The sequence below is a fragment of the Phytophthora cinnamomi genome (genome assembly GCF_018691715.1).
Source record: "Phytophthora cinnamomi strain GKB4 chromosome Unknown Contig58, whole genome shotgun sequence".
Taxonomy (NCBI): domain Eukaryota; phylum Oomycota; class Peronosporomycetes; order Peronosporales; family Peronosporaceae; genus Phytophthora; species Phytophthora cinnamomi.
In genome coordinates this window covers 428,208-448,493 of record NW_027150991.1, presented here as the reverse complement: position 1 = coordinate 448,493, position 20,286 = coordinate 428,208, and the positions used below count along the sequence as shown (strand labels likewise).

At 52.4% G+C, this 20,286-nt stretch overlaps 5 protein-coding genes across 5 annotated transcripts; 3 read left to right on the top strand and 2 right to left on the bottom strand.

The window, feature by feature from the left end:
• Nucleotides 1-171: 171 nt before the first annotated feature.
• Nucleotides 172-633, top strand: IUM83_14429 (uncharacterized protein; the record flags this gene model as incomplete). Its single annotated transcript, XM_067939174.1, has 1 exon — nucleotides 172-633. One exon carries the CDS (start codon nucleotides 172-174, stop codon nucleotides 631-633), a length of 462 nt encoding a protein of 153 aa, XP_067787746.1.
• A 120-nt stretch (nucleotides 634-753) lies between these two features.
• IUM83_14428 (uncharacterized protein) lies at nucleotides 754-1,290 on the top strand (the record flags this gene model as incomplete). Its single annotated transcript, XM_067939173.1, has 1 exon — nucleotides 754-1,290. One exon carries the CDS (start codon nucleotides 754-756, stop codon nucleotides 1,288-1,290), a length of 537 nt encoding a protein of 178 aa, XP_067787747.1.
• Nucleotides 1,291-4,152: 2,862 nt separating this feature from the next.
• Nucleotides 4,153-4,581, bottom strand: IUM83_14427 (uncharacterized protein; the record flags this gene model as incomplete). The annotated part of the gene is made up of 1 exon (XM_067939172.1): nucleotides 4,153-4,581. The coding sequence occupies one exon, from the start codon at nucleotides 4,579-4,581 to the stop codon at nucleotides 4,153-4,155; it is 429 nt and encodes a 142-aa protein (XP_067787750.1).
• Nucleotides 4,582-6,556: 1,975 nt separating this feature from the next.
• Nucleotides 6,557-6,865, bottom strand: IUM83_14426 (CAMK/CAMK1 protein kinase; the record flags this gene model as incomplete). Its single annotated transcript, XM_067939171.1, has 1 exon — nucleotides 6,557-6,865. One exon carries the CDS (start codon nucleotides 6,863-6,865, stop codon nucleotides 6,557-6,559), a length of 309 nt encoding a protein of 102 aa, XP_067787751.1.
• A 186-nt stretch (nucleotides 6,866-7,051) lies between these two features.
• Nucleotides 7,052-8,454, top strand: IUM83_14425 (Ryanodine-inositol 1,4,5-triphosphate receptor Ca2 channel (RIR-CaC) family protein; the record flags this gene model as incomplete). Its single annotated transcript, XM_067939170.1, has 4 exons — nucleotides 7,052-7,204; nucleotides 8,003-8,093; nucleotides 8,155-8,251; nucleotides 8,337-8,454. 4 exons carry the CDS (start codon nucleotides 7,052-7,054, stop codon nucleotides 8,452-8,454), a joined length of 459 nt encoding a protein of 152 aa, XP_067787748.1.
• Nucleotides 8,455-20,286: the final 11,832 nt, after the last annotated feature.

Sequence of the window (20,286 nt, the reverse complement as noted above, 5' to 3'; positions counted from 1 at the left end):
ATCTCCTTGAGGCTGGGGCAGCTCGCGAAGTGTACGGAGCAAAGCCGCCGGATCTCCCAACTCGTCGGAGGGGAGAGGCCGTGCACTTACTGCAGTGACCACGACCGCCAGACGTTGGAGAGCGACGTCATGCTCCAAGCGGAGAGCATTGCGATTCCGTTGTAGAGTGTCATGATCCAGCTGAAGGCGTTCATGTTGCTCCCGGATCTGATGGATCTGGCTCTCAAGCAGACCCACAGTCCGCTCAGTAGTGTCCAAACTCGCCCCTGTGCGGCAGATATGCGTCAGTTCACGGCCAAGGAGTTTCAAGCCAAGACGGAGGAACGTACGGAGATCCTCGAGCTCAGATCGTGCGCGATCTGCGTCCAGTATAGCGTTGTCCCGATCCTCCACGGTACTTATCAGATCCGCAGTGGCTGCAGCTTGGGTGGATCGAGCGGTGTTGAGATCAGCCTGTGTCTGCCGGAGGAGTACCCGGATGCCTTGCAGCTCGTCGCGGATGATCCCCAAGCGACGGTCAGCCTCGGTGGATGCAGCTTTGGCCCGATCCCGCTCTTGGATGAGGCGATCTCGCTCCTGCACCAGTTGATCTGGGGCGGAAGCAACGCGGGCCGCCCGATCTCGCTCATGTAAGGCGTCCTCAGCGTGGTAGAGGGCCTCTTGCGCTCGGATCGTGACACTCTCAGCTAATTCACGCGCATCTTGGGCGTGGTCGATCTGCCTGTCCAGAGACCTCTGCTCCTCGTGGAGATTATGGATCTCGGCGCCAGCCAACTCTACCTCACTCGCGAGATGGTCATTGTTGTCGCGAAGTCGATCTCGCTCCTGCGTGAGCCGAGCGACCCGACGTCCCAGATCTTGGATCTCTGTAGTTTGCTGCGTGATCTGGCTTTGCAGGCTCGCGACCTGCTGGGCATGGTCCCCACTCACGTCGCTGCTGGCGGAACGGAGGCCGGAGACCTCAGAGTGGAGACGTTGGAGTTCCTCGCCTTGATTCTTGTAAAGGCGTTCCAACTCGCGCAGTTCGTGAGTCTGCTGAAGCAGCGTTCGGGAGATCTGGGTCCGCTGACGCTCGGCCGTGTCGCGGGCCACCGTAGCTGCTCGGAGATCCGCGACGAGCTGGACCGAGCGAGTAGAGAGGGCCCGGTTCAAGCGACGGAGTTCTTCAGGCGTGGCGTCGGTCGGAGCAGTCAGATCGGGTGGATCCAGATCCGGGTGGTTACGCGGAGCGCTTGGATCCGGGCGCTGGCCAGACGACTTTCGGTCGGGGCCGGACATGGGGAACGCTAGCGCGCCAGTGGGCAGAGATCAAAGGTGCCCGCAGTGATGCCGTTGTGCGGCAACAACTACGCGCAGGAGGCGATTGTGGAGAAGCGAATTCCGGAAAAGGGGTGATTGGGAGCAATCGGCAAAAAGATGGATCTTGACGGAGTCACTATACCGCGGAAGTGACACCCGAGAAGCCAGATCGAGGGGATCCGGTGATGTGGGTGGATCGAGGCTGTCAGATGTGTGTGGCGTCAAAGGGAGACTACTGGAAATACTACAAGATGACACAGAAGACGTCTACATACGGCAGAGGGCCAGATCCGCACTATCGGAAGTAGTTGGATCCAGATCACATGTACCCATGTGGATCCAGACCCGGGTCACCTGTACCCAGGCGGATCTGAGCTTCTGAGGGATGACTAGGATACGCTAAGCGGTGGATGGAGCTTACGCCAGCCGAAGGACCCCAGATCAAGACAAGTTAACCCAGGTCAGGGACGGTGGGATCCGGATCACATGTACCCATGTGGATCCAGATCCAGATCACATGCACCCATGCGGATCTGGGCCTCTACGAGGTGGTAATGGCAAGCGAAGGGGAGAAAGGAGTTTGCGACGACCCGAGGACTCAAGATCAGCGAGGATCAGCGTGGATCAAGCGGATTTGGGAGAGGTGGATCCAGATCACATGTACCCATGTGGATCTGGATCCGGATCCCGTACGCCAGGGCGAATCCAAGCCTCTGGTAGACGGCTAAGACGAGGAAAGTGAGGAAAGGAGGTCGCAACAGCACAGGGACCCCAGATCAACGCAGACCGACCCAGATCAAGGCACTTCGGAGATCAGCGGATCTGGATCTGGGAATCAGGTGGATCTGGATCTAGGGATCTGGTGATCTGGTGATCTGCGGATCTGGGGATCTGCGGATCTGGCGGATCTGGGACTCAGTGGGTGATCTGGCGGCTACAGCTCAACGGAGGGAACAAGCGACGATGCAGTGAAGGTAGAGGTGGTCCGTAGAGCCGGCAGGTACAGATGGGAAGATAGTTCGGATTGGGTGATAGGATTTTGGGATAGGATTGGACATAACCATAAATCAGAGTCGAATTTGCCTGGAAGTGCTCAAGTGGTCTACTCGCGGCGGGGAAACACATATTGGCCCCGCTCGACGTACGCTGTGGAGATTGGATTTGGCTCCACACGCACCCCAAGACTACCAAGCGCCAGCAAGCGGCCCTCACCCCCCAAAGAGTCAAATTTGCCTTGGACAACGCAAGTGCCTTCGCCTTCGCCTGGAATCGGGATCGACATTGGCCCATCAAGAAGCGGCAAGGTACTGGGTAGCAGATCTAGTGTTGGTTGAATAATCTGGATAATATATTGGCCAGATCAACCTTCCTAGTGATCCCTACAAGTGCAGATCCCAGATCACCCGGAGTTAACTACTTGGCCGGGTGATCCAAGACTCTCAACTACCCTGATCCCGCTATAGGAAGCGGCAAGTACGACAAAGGGCGACCTACCAAGTCGCAACAAGGGCCTACAACACACCACAAGGCAACCACTCGGTCGGATCCAGATCCAGGCCGCCAGATCCAAGTCGGGAATCACTTGATCTGGACCAAGAACCGCGAGCAGAGTGAAGATTTCCGCACTGCTCCACCGGATCCCCGCGTCTCGCCAAGACGTTCCTACTCCAACACTTGGACTCTTCAGAAGTTACCAGAGGAGCAAGATCCAGCCCTACCGACGGGTACACAAGGTGAGGAGTTCAGCACTGATCACGGATCATCGGAGCACCCCCTCCGTTAGTCGGTGTCCGGGCGCTGTTGGGAAGTTGGATCTAGCAATCTCGCAGATTTTGCTGATCCCGCTACACCACAAGTGGGTTCCAGGCGGCGTACGACGTGGGTGGAAGCAACTGCGCACACTGAGGTCCGGGGGTGTTTCAGAAGCGTCACGCGCGGGATCTGGGGACAGTCGGCGTGCTACTTGAACGCGTGCGAGTGGTTGTACGAGGACGAGAACGAGTATAGTGTTGGCATTTGCTAGCTCTATTGAGGTTATTGACTAATCTCTTAATAAAATTGGAACGAATGCACGAGGCGGGCGTTCCGGCAGGGGGGGATCAAGTGGATCTCTGACGGCCAGTACTGTGTTGAGACTACGAATCTCACGAGCGACCTCGCAGCGTGAGTATACGACCTGCCCAGCGGTTCGGGCAAGATAAGAGGACCGGCACAGATCGTATGATATGATTATTTATCTTTATATGTTATCTATCAGGATGGATCGTTCTTTATATTTGAAAAACTGGCAGTCATTTGTGCATTAGCTTAGTCATTATTTAGAAGTATTGTAGCGTCTAAATAATTAGGGGTTGTCAATGTCCGCAGCAGCAGCTCAGTTTTTTAGATTCAGCAAGTCGGATTTTTCCGGGGCTGTGATTAGCCAGAAAAAAATCGCTAACGGAACGAAAAGGCGTTCCGGTCGAGCGGCAGCAGCAGCTCACTTTTTTTCTAGCAGTTCAAAGATTCAACAGGGCCGCAATGGCCACGTGCAAGGTGAAAGCATGTCGCCGCGTGGAGAACCACCGCTGAAGACTCGGCCCTTGTCTCCTGCGATGTCAGCAGTTACGAGCAGAGCATTCATAAGGTCTGTCTATCCATTCTACTCGTCGGCTCTCCTGAACAACACGCCCGTTTTTTAGATCACTGGTGGCTAAATTTTCAAAAATAAGAAATATCATTTAGAAGCTTCTTATTCATTTCTGATTATCGCAGTAACTAAGCCTGCCAGATATGAAGCTGTGCTGGCACGCACAGGAAAACACCACGAGCGCCACATATACTCATCCAAGTAGCCGTCCAAGCGGTCCTTCGTCATGCCGCGCATGTGTTTGATGTGGCGCTTGATCCGGGTTTCCCAGAGTCCCAGTTGTGGACAGCACGCTCGGAGACGTCCGCCAACTCGCTGGTCTGGCCGTGCGCAAGTCGCATGAACCAAGCCAGCAGCAGTCGCACGGCACTACATAGGTTTAGCTTAGTCTCGCTGAAAAACGAGTTGGTCAGCATGCCCAGGTTGACCTCTTTGCCTGTGGCATGCTGCGTACTGCGGCAGCAGCGCCAACGCTTGAGCTCGCAGCTGAGCCGCATGGGCATGCTGCATAGTGGGCAGAACTTGGTCTTGTCGATCAACCCCACCTCCTTGCACCACTCCACGCAATCAGCCTCCTCGCAGGTGACCTCCATCACCTTTGCGAGTGCGAAGAGGCTCTCGTTGTTCGCGCGGTACTGATACGCGGAGGTCATGACGGTGGGAGGCGGGGCTGGTGGAGGCGGGGGGGGGGCTGGTGCTTGGTAGTGGAGGGGGGCGAAGAGGTGAAAGCTAAAGTGAGGCCCAGACTGTGAGGAGGACAGGACTCGACGGGCGTGTATTTCCATTGCATAGTAAAATATAGTATAGCGCAAGATAGCTCTGTCCGGAAATTGGCACAAAAGCGGGCGTATCGTGCACTAGTGGGTGGCTTGGAGCGATCTCTGGATGTGTTGTGTGCGGACACATCGCATAGTGTTCATACACAATTTCAGTTCTGCCCGTTTACTACAGTTCAGATTTAGTTCTGGATATTCAAATTAGAAAAGCGGGCGTGTTGTTCAGGAGAGCCTACTCGTCATTTGACGCCGAGGGCTCGTTTGATCGGGTTGTGTGCAGCAAACGTTGCTACAACGCGATTCTAAAGGCGCATCGCAAGGCCTCAGCGCAAGCAGTCCAAAACAGAATCCCCTGGCACAATGACTAAAGCTGCGCGCAGCTCTCGCAGCGCTTTCTGGCGCGCAGTAAGGCGTGGCAACTGAAATCTTGAGCTGCTGCTGCTTAGAGGTGGTCAAAGCTCTCTGCTCGCGATTGGTCAATAAACATTTTGATCAAAAAATATTTAGTTGCTGGTGCGGGCATTGACAACCCCTATTAGAGAATGCTCCTTTGTATCAGAAAATGCCAAGAGGTCTTGCCCACTTTTTAACAACTTTTGGTATCCGACGTTTATATTACGTGGGTGGTAATATATTCGCTGAAAAAAAACTGGCAATCTTTGTAATGGGGTTAGTACTGTAAAATATGTAATAGTGCCCCATCCCTTTAATAGTACTCCACCCTAAAATTTTCAAGCGACTGGGTGGCGACAGTGCCCCCCATCCCTTTAGTAGTACCCCACCCTTGATTCAAATGATCAGAATCATCAGAATTATCAGATGATCGTAAACATCGTAAGCAAAAATCAGCTTTGGCGCTTGAAACAAGGTCACACAACATTGAAGGAGATATCAATAACGAAGGCAATACTCAAGCTTGCGACCAAGAGAGTACTACCCTCTGGTACTTTTGACTTTACAAGCCTCTCTCCAAGAATCCAAGATTCTCTCAGACAGCGTTGGATGCGCACTACAAGCCCAGGACGGCCACCAGACAACGCTTCAATTAGGCTCAGCCTACAGAAAATTCAGGACTCTAGTTTAAACAAAATAAATAGAGGATCTCTGAAACATCTTAAAGCAAGGTCTCGCCGGTTTGGTTCGATCTCTCTCATTGTCAAATCTGAGCCGTAGCAATGAAGCGCAAGTTCACCGTGGAAGAGGAGTTGCAGACTACGCGTGGTCCAAGCCTCCAAGGAAAACATTGACGAGTGGAAAGTGAGCGGCAACTTTCAGTACACTCGATGTGGTAACGTGAAAGTACCGGGAAACGATGTGGTTCGAAGCTGGCTGATCCATGCTTGGAAGGCTGTGTCCAGCGAGACCATCATCACAAGCTTCCGTCGTTGTTTCCTCAGAGCGGATGATCAACTCTCTCTGACCACGCACTCCATCTACGGAGAGGTTTTTGTGGTTTTGCTGGCTGAACATCGCGCGGCTGCATCTACCAACGACGATGTATTGTGGAAGCCGAAAACAGCAGCGAGTCTGAAGATGGCGACTCGTTCATCAACATCATCGGAGATGCTGATCTCTAAGCAAACACATGCAGCTTTTAGCTAAACCACTATAGTGCCTCATCCCTTTAACCCTTTCGTGGCAGAAGGGCGCAAAAGTCGCCCTTTGAGCATGTTTGCAAAACAGGGTAGCCAAACACGCCCTTAAAGGGCGCACCAAGCTCCCTTTAAGAAATTGAAGATGTTTTATGTGCCCCATGGTACCCTGTTTTGTTTCATCCAATCAAATGAATAGGTGCAAGAGATTCGTCATGGTAATGTATTTTGTATATTGCATTCATTGCAGTGTGAGAGGTCTAAGCTGGCCGGTCTCTTTGGAAAGAGGCACAGGCAGATCTCACTAATACGAACTCATTGTAGTGGATGGAACCGGAGCCACCCTTGTCGATCACTTCAAATAGCCGCTCGCCTAGTAGTCCTCGCATGGGGAAGCACTTCAGAAAGGTCTCCTTGCCCATGCTGATTCCGTCTTTGCTGCTGGCTAGACCCTTGAAAGTCTCACGCAGCAGCCGCATATCCTCATCGCCAAACCGCTTCGTGGCCTCTCGCTCCTCAGATGACAGCCGACGGCCCGAAAACTCGCGAGAGAGCGGCGAGTTCCCCATCTAGGCTCGAGTCTTCACACAACCAGCTCTTTGTAAGCTCCTTGTACTCTGCAGCAAGATGCAAGATGGGAATGAATAACATTGAGCATGAAGCTAACAACAGCTGGTAGTTTTGCATAGGAATTCTCTTACCTCGTGCACGTGCACACCGTCCCGTAAATTTGCCTCACGCAGGACGAGAAGCAAATGGACCGCAACACGGCCATGCAGGCGGTCAAGTTGATCCTGCGTTTTGGCTTCAATTTTGTGCACAAGGATCAACGCACGCGTGGCGGCAAGAAAAAACACTCTGGCCACATCAAGGTGGTTGGTCGCAACGAGAACGCTGAGGCACACAACGTGAGTGAGGGGGTGTCTCTGGCTCGCGGCGCTACTAGCCATCGTGGTCCTTACTACGGTAATGATATAAAATAAAGTCAGAATTTTAGCTAAGTGATAACATTTCGCTCACCTCTCGACTCACAGCCACTCGTCCACCCGACTGAATTCTTGATTGAGCGGCTCCTGTTCCTTCAAAGAGACGCCTGCGACGACGTTCTTCCTGCATCGCGTTAGTCTGCCGTACTTAGTTCTTCACTACCACATCGCCCCACTACAGAACCGCTTGCACCTGGTAACTCCAGCAGGCAATGGCCCCCTCCTCGAGTCATGATGGTCATCACAACCACCAGTGTGAGCACATTCTGCAATTTGTACCATTTTCCAGGTACATTTATCATCCTTCGCATTTCCATTCTGACGATGCTGGGCATGCACCGCGCGCTGGGTATCCGCCCGCAGGCGCGTCTGGGGATCCTCCCCGCTGGCCGGCAGTTGGGGCCGACCGCTTCGCTTCCTTCCGTTCCCAGGCGCCGTCCAAGTGGACCAGGAGGCTGCTCACCGGTGTCCCCACATTGCCTGTACTCACCTTCGTGGTACCGTGTACTCCTAGCCCAATGGAATGCAATAACAACAATGCAACTACTGGCCATCTTTACGTTGGTGCGACTCGGGTGTTTGACAGCTGCGAGAGCCTCCGCAGCGCAATGAACAGCGGCGGTTGATGGTGCTGGGCGATGCGTGCGCCAGGAAGGTTTCGAAGCTGCTGCCTACAATACCTGCACGTTGCTGGATTGCTAAAGCTGCTGACTGCTGTAGGGCGACATGGTCCAAGCTATCAAGTACTTTACCCAGTCGTTCGAAGCCGTGAGGGGCCTGCTCACGCCGGAGGCGACAATCTCTGGCGCCTGTAAGTACGCATGCTCTACGAGAGCGTGGACCAGCATGAGGATGCGCTGTCATTCTACCAGGCAGCTATGAAGAGTCTCAAGGCAGTGAACCCCATCAGCGTCCGCTGCGTCACGGCATAAAGCTCATGGACCAGATGGGGAAATGTTACCACCACCTGTACGTGGTTGCGTTGACAGTGAGCTGTGAGATTGTAGGTGTAGTTTTATTCACTTGATGTCTTGTGCTGTTTTTTTATGGATAGATGGCGGCACGAACCAGCAGAGAAGCTCCTCAAGAAGGTCATGCGTCTGTACGAGAAGTACCATGGCGAGTTCTCCGAGAACGCCCCGTCTCGTTCGAACGACCGCGGAATAGCTTAGCAATACCCTGTGGTGGCAACTTCTGAGTTATATACCATGCCGGTGTTGTAGAGGACAGCGTGAAACGGCGGAGAAGCTCTTCCAGACGGGCATCCATCTATACGTGAAGTATCACGACGAGTTCTCCGAGCACCAATCTCGCTCGACAAGCAATGTCCTTGCGGGTCTTGATCTAAGCGTTAGCAGCGTGTTGATTAACTACGCCCAGCTGATGGTATCCTTGCAACGCGACAGCGAGGTGTCCGCCTTGCGCCAGCTCCTGGTTCGACTCATGCGCAGAAATCTGTCCTTGCGAAGCCTCGAGACAACCACACTGGCCAGGTTTGACGACTTGATGTCTCTGCAAGCTATTCGATATGAACGTCGACGTGGACGAGGAGAAAGATACGACGTGTAGTTCTACCTGTACATACTGTAATAGATTAGCAGGGCGTACCATTTAACCCTACGAAGAAGCGAACCGTGAGCTGAGCTAAGCGATGAGGTCACAACCACAATTTTCCAGGAAGCGACAAACGCTTCCAGGTGGTTGCTGCCAGCACCGGCAGCCTGCGTAGGACGAGGTCCAGAGCTAGTAGAGGCGGAAACCTTGCAGCAGCGGACACGTGCTGCGACCCATACCGCTGCCAGGGATGGTGGGTGCGGTAGCGATGTACCAACATGTGCCAAGCATCGTGCGTTTGAACTGAACTTGTGAATGATCTAAAGTAACAGACTTCATTTACCAACTTTGTTGCTTAGTGACAATGGCTACTCTCCTCGCATTCCCGCTACCGCCGCAATTCTCTCCAAGTCGAAAGCAGGCCTCGACGTCAGCATCTACCTCGTCGTGCACGACCACGACGCCAGAAGCCACCTCATCATGCATGACCACAGTGTCAGAGCCAACCTCGCCATGCACGACCACGACGCCAGAAGCCACCTCACCATGCACGACCACGACACCAGAAGCCACCTCGCCATGCACGACCTTGACGCCAGCACCGACCTGCAGCGCCTCGGAGGCTGCTAACAGCTGCGCAGCGAGTCAGCGGCCGCCCCAATATTTTCACATCGGGCAGGCTGGGGCTCAAGCGCAGCAGCAGCAGTCTTCGGTGCCTGCTACAAACTCGCAGTCGGAGTCAGAAGCTCCAATGCATGCTCGGCGTTCGAAACGCCTGCGCGCCATTCCACCGGTCTCGTACATGACCATGTTGGGGCCGCCTGAAAAGCGCCCACGCCGGACTGCTCCTCGGTACGAAGTGGACATGCTGGTCGACCACCGTACCGAGGATGGCATCGAGCAGTTCCGGGTGACGTGGCGCCACTACCCGCAGTCCACCTGGGAGCCGGCGTCCATGCTCAAGGACGACGGCATCCCGGACTGGTACTCCCACGTTGTGCTGCAGTGGAAGTCCAGTGGTGGGGGTCAGCCATTCATGAAGTGGGTTAGCGAACATGTACTTTTCGCCCGTCTCATGCAAGCGCGCGGCAATCAAAATGATTGCGCGCAGCATGCAGTCGACATGGCGCTGCAGCTCCTCGGCCATGGCGGCGCCGTCACACAAGCGATGAAGAACGCCGACACGGCCGCCGCGAAGAACAAAGGCATCGAATTGTCAAAAGGTATGAGCTTTAAGAACTTACAGTTCTACCTAGATCAAGTAGTTAGAGGGCAAGCGATGGTAGATGTAGACATGGATATATTCAATGCTAATATTTGTGAGGGGGGGAAGGGAGGGGTCGAGGGTCTCAAAGGACTCAACCTTCCCACAGGCATCTATCTTGTGTCTGCTTACTCGAGACGCATGCGAGGCCACTGTTTCTGCCTACAAGTATTAGATAAGTTGAGCTTAGTATGGGAGGAAGGTGAAGCCAGGGATCTCCAAGAGGAGGAAACATGGCTTCGCCGTATTAGCTTTGTTCGGCGCTTCCAGCTGATTGGATAATAAATCTACCTATCTCTCCTTTCATTGGCTCAAATTGTACAAATGCATAATAGAGACCTTTCGAAGAAACTGTTTGTTGTGGTTTGTGAGATGCGGTTATCTCACAAACCACAAACAACAAAACCCTGTGATTTCATTTCGAAGTTCTATTGTGTTGGAGGTGGGGTACGACTACAGTGCGCGTCAAAACTATAGGACCACCCCCTGTGCACCCTCATAACTCAATCAATTTTTATCATTTTGAGGTGGGAGTTCGACAGTAGTTGTGAAAGACGCTGAGCAAGACCTGCTATGCGCTAACACTCGCGTTTTTGCACTTTAACGGGTGGCTCGTATACAAGAAACTGTTTGTGCAAGGTCGACACAAATTAGGACCACCCCCATCCCAATACAAAATCCAATATTAACCGAAACCCCGTACAAGGCGATATGACTAAAGATTTGTAGTGGGCATGCTTTCGGCAGTTAGTTAGACGCGTTCGTTCTTGCAGAACACGACAGTTACTCGCAATTCTACAAGCAATCTATTAAGTGCTCTCGGATGCGAACCGCGGTGTCTGACTGAGGCGTAGATTGTAAGGTACGAGTAGCTATCGACTGAACCTCCCATTCACTGGTCGTTCTATAGCAAATCATAGGGATGCTGCTGACTTACCACTGAGACCTACGTTGGCGATCGCTTCAGGCTCAATATCGCTTATGAGGCTATGTCGTGCTCCACTGCTACAGCTAACACTATTTACAATGCTAGGATACTGTCACAGCGAGATCCCAGAGTGCTAGTGTCAACGTGCGAGCACCCGAAAGTATGTCCACTACAAATCTCTAGTCATATCGCCTTGTACGGGGTTTCGGTTAATATTGGATTTTGTATTGAGATTGGGGTGGTCCTAATTTGTGTCGACCGTGCACAAACAGTTTCTTGTATGCGAACCACCCGTTAAAGTGCAAAAACGCGGGTGTTAGCGTATAGCAGGTCTTTCTCAGCGTCTTTCACAACTACTGTCGAACCCCCCCCCCACAAAATGATAAAAATTGATTGAGTTATGAGGTAGCAAAGGGGTGGTCCTATAGTTTTGACGCGCACTGTACTTCGCTACATTTATATCACAACCCTAGGAGAGTCAGTCTCACCACGAAGATCCCCGGTCCAAATGGAACAGGGGGTGCCCTCTTCCCTCTACTCGGCGATCTAGACGACGTCGAAGATGCCCTTCTCGTCGCATAGAGATCATCGGTGTTTACTTGAACAACAAGAAGGTAACCATCGTCGGGGCCAACCCGCTGTCGAAATTTCGGAGTGTGGTCACCGCCATCGCCTCGGACGTCGACCGGGTCCTGACTTTGACTTGCGACAGCTAGGCGCACTGGCACTGTCGTTCTTGCGCCCACCGTCTTCTGGATCCAATTCCTCGTGGTTGATGTGCTGGTCTCCGTGGAAGCCTGACTGGCACTCGCGGTCTGGCTCGCCTTGAGTGGTTGCCGGCTTCGTAGTGCTCTCAGATTCGCTCCCCTCAGAGCTGCTGCGTGTTGACGGGCTGTCTGAGCACGCTGTGGAGTCCGCACGTAAATTCACCACACCCGTAGGTGTAGCGGCTTCAGACTGAGGAGGTTCATCATGCGTGTAGCGCGCTCGTGTATCACTCGTGGATCCGAGCAGCCTTATCCGAGTGGGGTTCTTGTAGTGCGAACCTGGAGCGGGGGTTGGATAGAAGGTCGAACGCGCCGTCGCGCAGCGTATGGTCCTGCCTGCAGACCAAGCACACGCTCAGCGAGAAGTGCTCGAGCAGGACGTGGTCCAGGTACTGTACGTCGTCGCCACACTCAGCACAGCGGCCTACGAGTAGGGAGTCCCTGCCCGTGGGATCCTTGTCAAGGAGCGAAGGCGATCATCAAGGGGCACATGAAACACTTCAATAACATATAGGTTGACTACCGGTACGGAGTATCAAACATAGGAGTTTAACGACCTCGAAGAGGTTCCAACATCCAACAAAGATGTTGGACAGAGGGGCGACAACGCCGATTTTTCACGAAGAATTTGTGGGATACGATAGGTCCGAGGCGGCGCGTGGACGGTTTTTGGGGTTCCTATCGCACAAACCACAAATAACACTCGCTTCGAAAGGTCTCTATTAGAATGAAGGCTGTTCTGTATGTATGACCCCTGGGGCATACATACAAATGTACTGTAGTTATATGCATCGCGATCTTAGTGCTCACTTCAAGTGAGTGTAAGAACGGTACAGCCGCAGTGAAAGCTCGACTTCAAACTCCAGTAACTACGTAAACTACGAGCTAGTAGTAGTATTAGAATAAATGTCAATCAATATGGATACGTAGACTGTAACTTCAATTCAATTGTAGTATACGTTTCTTCTTTGCCACCCACACTTGCCTGGATTCAGCCGCGGTGACTTACCACTGAAGTTGGAGATGCGGAAAGCATGTATTAGTGCAATGACAGCAGCGCGCTAGTATGTGCGAAAGATTAAAGTGACGGCTGCAGATTATTTCCTTTTGCTATTTTGCCCACAAAATACGCAATTCAGTGTTTACTGCCCTAGACTCCAAGTTGCACTATGACGGAGGTGGCGATGTCCTCGAGGACGACGGAGCCTAAATGAGAGAGGACCTGTTTGGGACTGCAAGCGCCGACATAGGTAGGGATAATCAAGAAGGGGGGAGAGAGATGAAACACAGGAGGAGGAAGATGGCAAGGTAGTAAAGTTTCTCCAGCATTTTGCCGCCTAGTACACCATTTATAAACACATTCACTTGAGAACTGCAGCAAATCGTCATCTGCGAAGCCATCGGTCAACATAACAAGCAGATGTACTTCATAGCTGGATATAAACGGACAATAAATTACTCGATGCATACTAACGGCGACATTGCTAACAGACAATTCGATATAACGAGCGTATCTTGATTTCACTTCTGGGTGGTATTACACTTTGAAAAGATTGGTCAATGCAGGGCTACTAGCTCAGAAACTGGAACACCGACCACTGAGGCCCCGCCGTAGCACTGATTCCTCGGCGAAAGCTCGCGAACTGCTGCAGAGTGCATCTTCTTCGCCTCCGCCCTTGTTCTCGACATTTTGCCCGACACCTTCCGCGGAGTTCTCGATGATGGTTTTGATGGTGACGTCCGCGGTAGATTACCACGTTCGTGTGCGTGATGGCATTAGAACAGCAGATCTTGTGGCGGCGGGTAGCACGACAGCTATACAAGCGAGACATCAGCAGCTAGACCATCAGGCGCGAAACCCGTGTCGGGGTGCGCATCGTGTCGGAAATAGCGAAGGTTTTGTGTCTCCGATCAAGTTGGAGAATGAGAGTAGTTGTGAGCTATCTTAGCGGGTTCCAGCGACGTCATCTTGTCGAATCACTGCGCGACATATAAAAGAACAGTACCTGTATAGCTGCCACCCCTTCCTTAGTGGAAAAAGGTAACAGTGTCCCGTTTATAACATCACTCGAGCCAAAACGCTACCCATTTTGGAGCAGGAGGGGTGACAACCATACAGGTAATGTTTAGTGCGTATTTTTGTATAGATTCAAGCTGAAGAATACATCCATCCTACTAGTATACTGAACGTCAGTATGTATGGGTGTCCCACCGTCCCCTTATCTAAGCTTCGCTATGACGTCACGCTCTGACGTAGTTTTTACAAGAGTAATTACGCTTTCACGTCGCCCCTCCAATCGACATACAGTATCTAAATGTGTGAGAATTATCACCCCTCCTGTAAAATCCCAGCGCAGAGAAATCAGCTCACTATTCGAATCGTGGCAAGCCAGTCGAGCGAAAGCGGTATGTTGTCGCGCATACTCCTGCCACTTTAGTTTTCTCCTCTCTTGCTAACCCCAAATGTTTTTGCGCGATTTAGACAGAGAGCTGGCCATAAGTAGGGCGGTCAACAATACTGGTGAGCGCGCCGCCCCTGCTCACGATATAAGGGCCAGCAGCACAGCTGTTGGGGACCCTCGTGATGCAGAGGAAGCAGGGCGAGAGGGGTCACAACGTCGTCGCCAGGCCGACCCTGTCGATAACCTGACGGCAGCTTCGCCCCCCCGCCTTCCATGAGCAAGTCAACCAGGAGGATGGTTGGCCGCTTTCGGAAGGGGTTGAGTCTAATCTGTCAAGCCCAACAACTCCCGGCTCTCCAACGTCAACGTACCCCCAACTCGAGGTCGAGCGCGTTAGCCATGGCCCTGCTTCCCAACCGCCGACATTCAACCCGCTCTTCGACCAGCTTCACCACACCGTTCCGGTGTGGAGACTCGTGGAATATGAGCCTGACGCAGCTGGCTACACACCGAACAGCCGAAGGTACCCTCTGTACGAGTTTCCAATCGCGCATGTTCAAGATGCGAGCGATCGTGCAAGGGGGCTGCTAAGCCCGCACCTCGCCAAGATGGTCACGTTCAGCCCCCAGCGCTTCTTCGTCGAGCTATTCTTCATTTATCGGTTCGTTTCGAAAAAGAAGATTGCGACTGTGCTTCCAAGTTTGTGGGAACTCTCCGCTGCATGGGACGGCTTCGTTGAGTCTATTGTCAGGCGGAATGGAGTGGGCGGCCAGGACGACTGGTTCGCAGTGTTCAAAGTCCGCTTTAGCGATTTCCGGACGAAAACCTTGCTCGGTGTTAAGTGGAGGCTTCATGAGCTTTGCGCTGAGCGAGAGTTTGGTTGTCCCCTGCCGAAGAAGGATTGCCCATATTGCTATGGCAATTCCCCACGGATGACGAAGGAAATCAAGGAGTCGCCCAGGTTCTCTGAAGAATACCAATTGCTACTGAGAGAATACAGACGTCTCCAGCCCAACAAACGCCCCCGTAAGTAGTGCTATCTCTGAATCAATAAACGTAAGCGAACTTATACAAACCGCACTCGCAAATGTTGCTTTCCTCTTACAGTCACATTGTTTCCGAGAGAACGAACATGCCTGGCAGTGACGGCAAAAGTTTTCAACCGCTAATGACATGTGTAGTCCAGAAGCCCACGAATCGAGTTGGGACGGTATTTGACGATGATTACTGCGTCTGGGGGTGTGGGCGTTGGGTCCTGCGCGTGCTTTGCTTTTCCCGCTGCCCGACGCCGCGTCGGAGTGGTGTCGCCGCTGCTGCCTCACGCTGATCAACCTTTCGTCGTTCAATGATGACGTCTTCCGCGTGCGGACACGCCACCAGGACGCGTTCAAAGTGAGCCCGACCCACGGGGTGCTGGCGCCCGGCGCGAGCTTGCATGTGGTCGTGATGAGATCCGCGGAAATTGATTACTCACCAATCGTCGGAACTCTTTCTGGTGCAGAGCGTGGAGCAAGAGGACGCTGGGGCCAACTCCATCGCGTCACTGCGGCTTTCTGGAAGAAAGTATCGAGGAATTCCATCACGGAGAACAAGATGGTATGTCGCTGTACGGCTGCGTCTCCGATCCTTCCTCCTCCTCTTCCTGGGTGGGAGATCACTCAGGATGATAAACTATTCTCGAGAAGGATAACCAGTGCGAGTTTGAGCTCGCAGAATTTTCGATCAAGTCGCATGATAACAGCGTTTTAGTATGAACGGAAGGCGGAGTCTCGCTCGCGTCGGAGGCGAAGTGGAAGCAGCCTCGAGCGAAACAGACTCAACCGATCTTTCAGCAACTAATTCACGCCACCCGAGGAGACGCGGGGAGACGGTGACGGCAGCCTTAGCAGCAATCGCCCGTTTGCCAGTGATGCCAGCATCCACACGACGATCGAGCATCCCGTAATGAACCGAAGGAGGTCGGCATCCAAGACGTCGTCGCTGGCATCTAATCGACCGACGAGACTACGGGACTCTGTGCTCACTAGCATCATTGTGAACGAAGGCTCGGTTAGCGACACAATGCTAACTGCGCGTTCTAGTAGGAGAGGCCACGCACGAGCTCGGTCCGCTGAGGTACAATAATGGACAAAGTCGATTGGAACATGCGTGTGGTGAATGTTACGTATGGTTTTGTCAGACATGTAGTTTGCTACAAGCTCTAACCGCTGCAATATCCACGCAATAGAGATGACGCTATCGTACATTACAATGATGCCTCACCTGAGCTCCACTTCAGATGTATCGGGCACACTGACGCTCGTAATGTTTGCAGTAGCCTCTAGGCGCAGCTTCGAAAGTTCTGACCCACGGTTAATGTTGCCCTTGTGTGAGAACAAATTCTTTTCCCAGTAATAGCGGTGATATTTTTCCCAGCAAGTCCATGTCGTCTCCGGGCATATCCACGGGGATCCTGCTTGTGCATGAACAACTCGACACAAACAGACATCATGCGTCAAGCAGTAGGATGTCACTTCAGTGGGGTAACGACCCTCCCAACGACACACGATACAGCGGCGCTTCTTACGATTTTGTTTGGCATGAATCTGCTTCGATGCAATGGACGCGCACGGTATTACGGGGGTGCCTTCATTACGATCTGACCGGACTGTTCCTGTAAAGGCTTCCCAATCCGGATCCTCCGCGCGCGACTCTCCGTTCGTGTACAGAATACGCCCCTCGCTAGGAGCTTCAGCCCACTTTCCATTGATCAGCTCACCGACAAGTTCTGTGATGAATGATCGATGTGAGTCCCGGGTTTTCGAATCACGACTTACGAGTCTTCTAGTCGAATACGCATTTGCTCGGGCAATATCTATCAGCGCTAATGCCAGCTTCTTGTGCCAGCGCTTGAATGAGTGCCCATCCGAGATTGAAAACCGCCCTCTTAGCTGGTCCAACCGGTCTACGCCCTGCATATTTTTGTTGTATCGTGGAACACAAGTTGGGGCTGGGAACTCAACATCCTTATTGCCAACCATGCGCGTTACAGATGACACGGTGGACGCATCAGCATTCGAAACCATGTTGACAATGTTTCCGTCGCACCACGAAACCGCAACCATGTTGTGCTCAGTTGAAACAGCCTGCCGAAGATCTCCGCGCACACAACTATCGAGGTCTTTGTCGAGAATCGTATGTCCAGGAAAATGCTGGCTGTTGGCGCGAATTGTTCCTCGGCCGTACAGACCTTTCAGACGAAGTTCTTGCAGGAGCTGTACAGATGTGTAATAGTTATCCGTATTCACGACGCGGTTACTTCCAAAAAGAGGCCGAACAACTTCCAGAACAAGTTGCCTAATCTTCGACACGCTTCCAAGCTCTTGTGCCAATCCTTGGGCTTCTTGGGCGCTTACAACTCCGCCTAGGCGGTCCGCAATACCGCTTCTATTGCAGTGCAGTCGAAAATTGAGGGCAATCCACGTAGACGAACAGCAAACAACGTATAGCCGAAAGTGGTATTTTCCTGTTGGCTTCATGGGGTTAAACACGACGAGATGCCGTCCTTGACGCAAGCGACACGCCACACTTGCCTCATCCAGCGCAACATCACGTCCAACGACTACGTACTTATTGCCCGTCACTTTGAGCATATTCAGTAGTGGGCGGATTCGTGCTGCCGCGTCAATGTCCAAAGTCGTGGGGCTAGCGTTAAAACTCAGACATCTTCGCAGCAGTTTGAATCTATTGAGACTCATAATGCCATCTAGCGCCGTCGTTCTTCCACCGAATATCAAGTCTTCAGGCTGGCCTCCCCAATAATTCGAGTATTCACCTTTGTCATTTAGTGACATGAAAAAAAATATAACGAGAAATACCATCAGCTCCCGTAGTGTAAACGGCTGTGTAATTTGAATGCCCTTTACAATGGCATATTCGTTCGTCTGGTACAACACTTGACGCCAAAAATACAAAGGTAGATAGGCGAAAAAAGCGGAGCTAGCAGAATGCTCGAATAAATGCCTGAATTTCGGGCGCACGAAGGTTACTGTGGATCCGTCATGGTGCTCGAAGAGATTTTGCGGACCGTCGATCTGTCCCTCTGGATCGAAACGCATATTCCTGATTGCTTCCACCTCTTGCAAGCTGCTAGCAGGATCGGCCTCAAATTCATACTCCTCACAAATCTCTGCTGTTTCCAAATTCAAAGGATCGTCGACGTCAAGCTCATCCGGCTGGACCAACCGCTTCCACGCCGGGTTGTTCTTTAGTCTCACCAAAGCTCGATAATTCTCAATTCCGCTCTGAATTAATCCCACCCCAAGGTGCTCGACAGACGACTGAAATTGCGAGTCCAACCACCGTACTTGAAAAAGTGACGCAAACTTCCCTTTTTTCGGCCGACAGCACACACGACCAATTATATAAGCAGATCCGATCGTCTTGTACACCTTCGCTTTCATCCAAACTTCCTTTTCAGGTGTAAACGCTACTAACTGATCGAGATACACATCTTGTAATAGCACCGGTGGTGTTTTGTTACCAGTAGTGCCCTCCTGAGTCGAGCAGTTGATGTGTCTTCACCTGAGCTAGCTGAGGTGATTGGATGTGCAGTGTCAAATCCCATCCCGAACAAACCGTCGATTGTGTCATTCATATTGCCTGCCGCGCCAGGTCCACTATGACCATATCCACCACCACAAAGTTCAATACTTGAACTACCCACATTTTCAACCCACACTCTCGTAGCACCTACCCAAATACACAGACATCCATTCTATTGTCAATATCGTACTCAAAAACACCGCGCACGTACAGCAGCACCACGCGTACCTGAAGCAGCCGTAGCAGTGTTTCCCTCGCTACTCGTCACGCGGGTCGGGCCGACGAGCCCAACGCCCTGCTCCTCCTGCTGTCCTCGTCCGTGACCCCGACCACCACCTTGCGCTCGGTCGAGGCCTCGATCACGGCCTTGAAGGCCACTATCAGCGGCACTGCCGCCTCCGCCTTCACTGCCAGCCCTCCTACCAGCTAGTCAGATACACAGACATCCATTCTATTGTCAATATCGCACTTAAAAATACCGCGCACGCACAGCCGTACTACATAATGCAACACCACACGTACCAGAAGCTGTAGGTTGCCCGTCGAGCAGAGCACAAACGTATCGTACCACCGCTTCTTCGCCAGTTAAAAACTCGACGCCTACGGTGTCGGTCGTGTCACCGCCCGGTTTGATATAGCGATAGCGACCATCTAGACTACGACTTGGAGGTTTTTTTTGCGTCCAACCATCCTTGCGCAGTAAAGCCCAGGCTTCCTTGAACAGAATAACACCACAGCGGGAACTTGACCCCTCGATATTAGCCGATATCGTTGCGGCACCCGCCCGGGTCAATCGCTGACGCTTCCGATCCGAGAGGGACACGTCTTCGTGCCGCCGCTTGCCAGGCATTTCCTCGGTGTGTTATGCCTTGCCGCCTTGACTTAGAATTTGTGGTATTGCACACCCGGATTTATATGTTTTTTCAAGGTAACATCTTATAATGTAACATTCATCTTTTTATCAATTAGAGAGGAGATTGAGTTTGTAAGTACAAAAATCCTTGCTAAATGACTCACTCAAAAACGTACCTCTGGACCGACAGGATACGAGAGTACTACAAAGCAGAACGAGGCTGTGTCCTATAACCTAAAGGCCCATCAACTGGCATCATGGAGATACACTGTTGCAAAGCTCGTTGAGCGAGGGGTGAATGAGAGTCGAACGATCTGCCGCGCCGTGGTCCGTCTAAAGCAGCATATGGAGCGTCCACAGGGTAACAACATGCTGCTGGGGGTAAGGCTAACGGCTGTCTTAGTATGTCCCTGCACCAGGACCAGAGTTCAACCGGGGAAGAGCCTCCTTCTCAGCACCCGGCGGTTGACGAATCTTCGCATATTCTCCGCCAGTATGAAGTCCATTAGATTTTCGTCGAGTCTAAGCTGCAGTTTGCTATCCATGGAAGGGATCACCGGCGCGTGTTCCGCGTGCGAAGATCGATCGCGCGGCAGAGTCTTTGCTGTACCACCCCGTGAGTGTCTCGCGTGTGGAAAAGAAGTAGTGATAC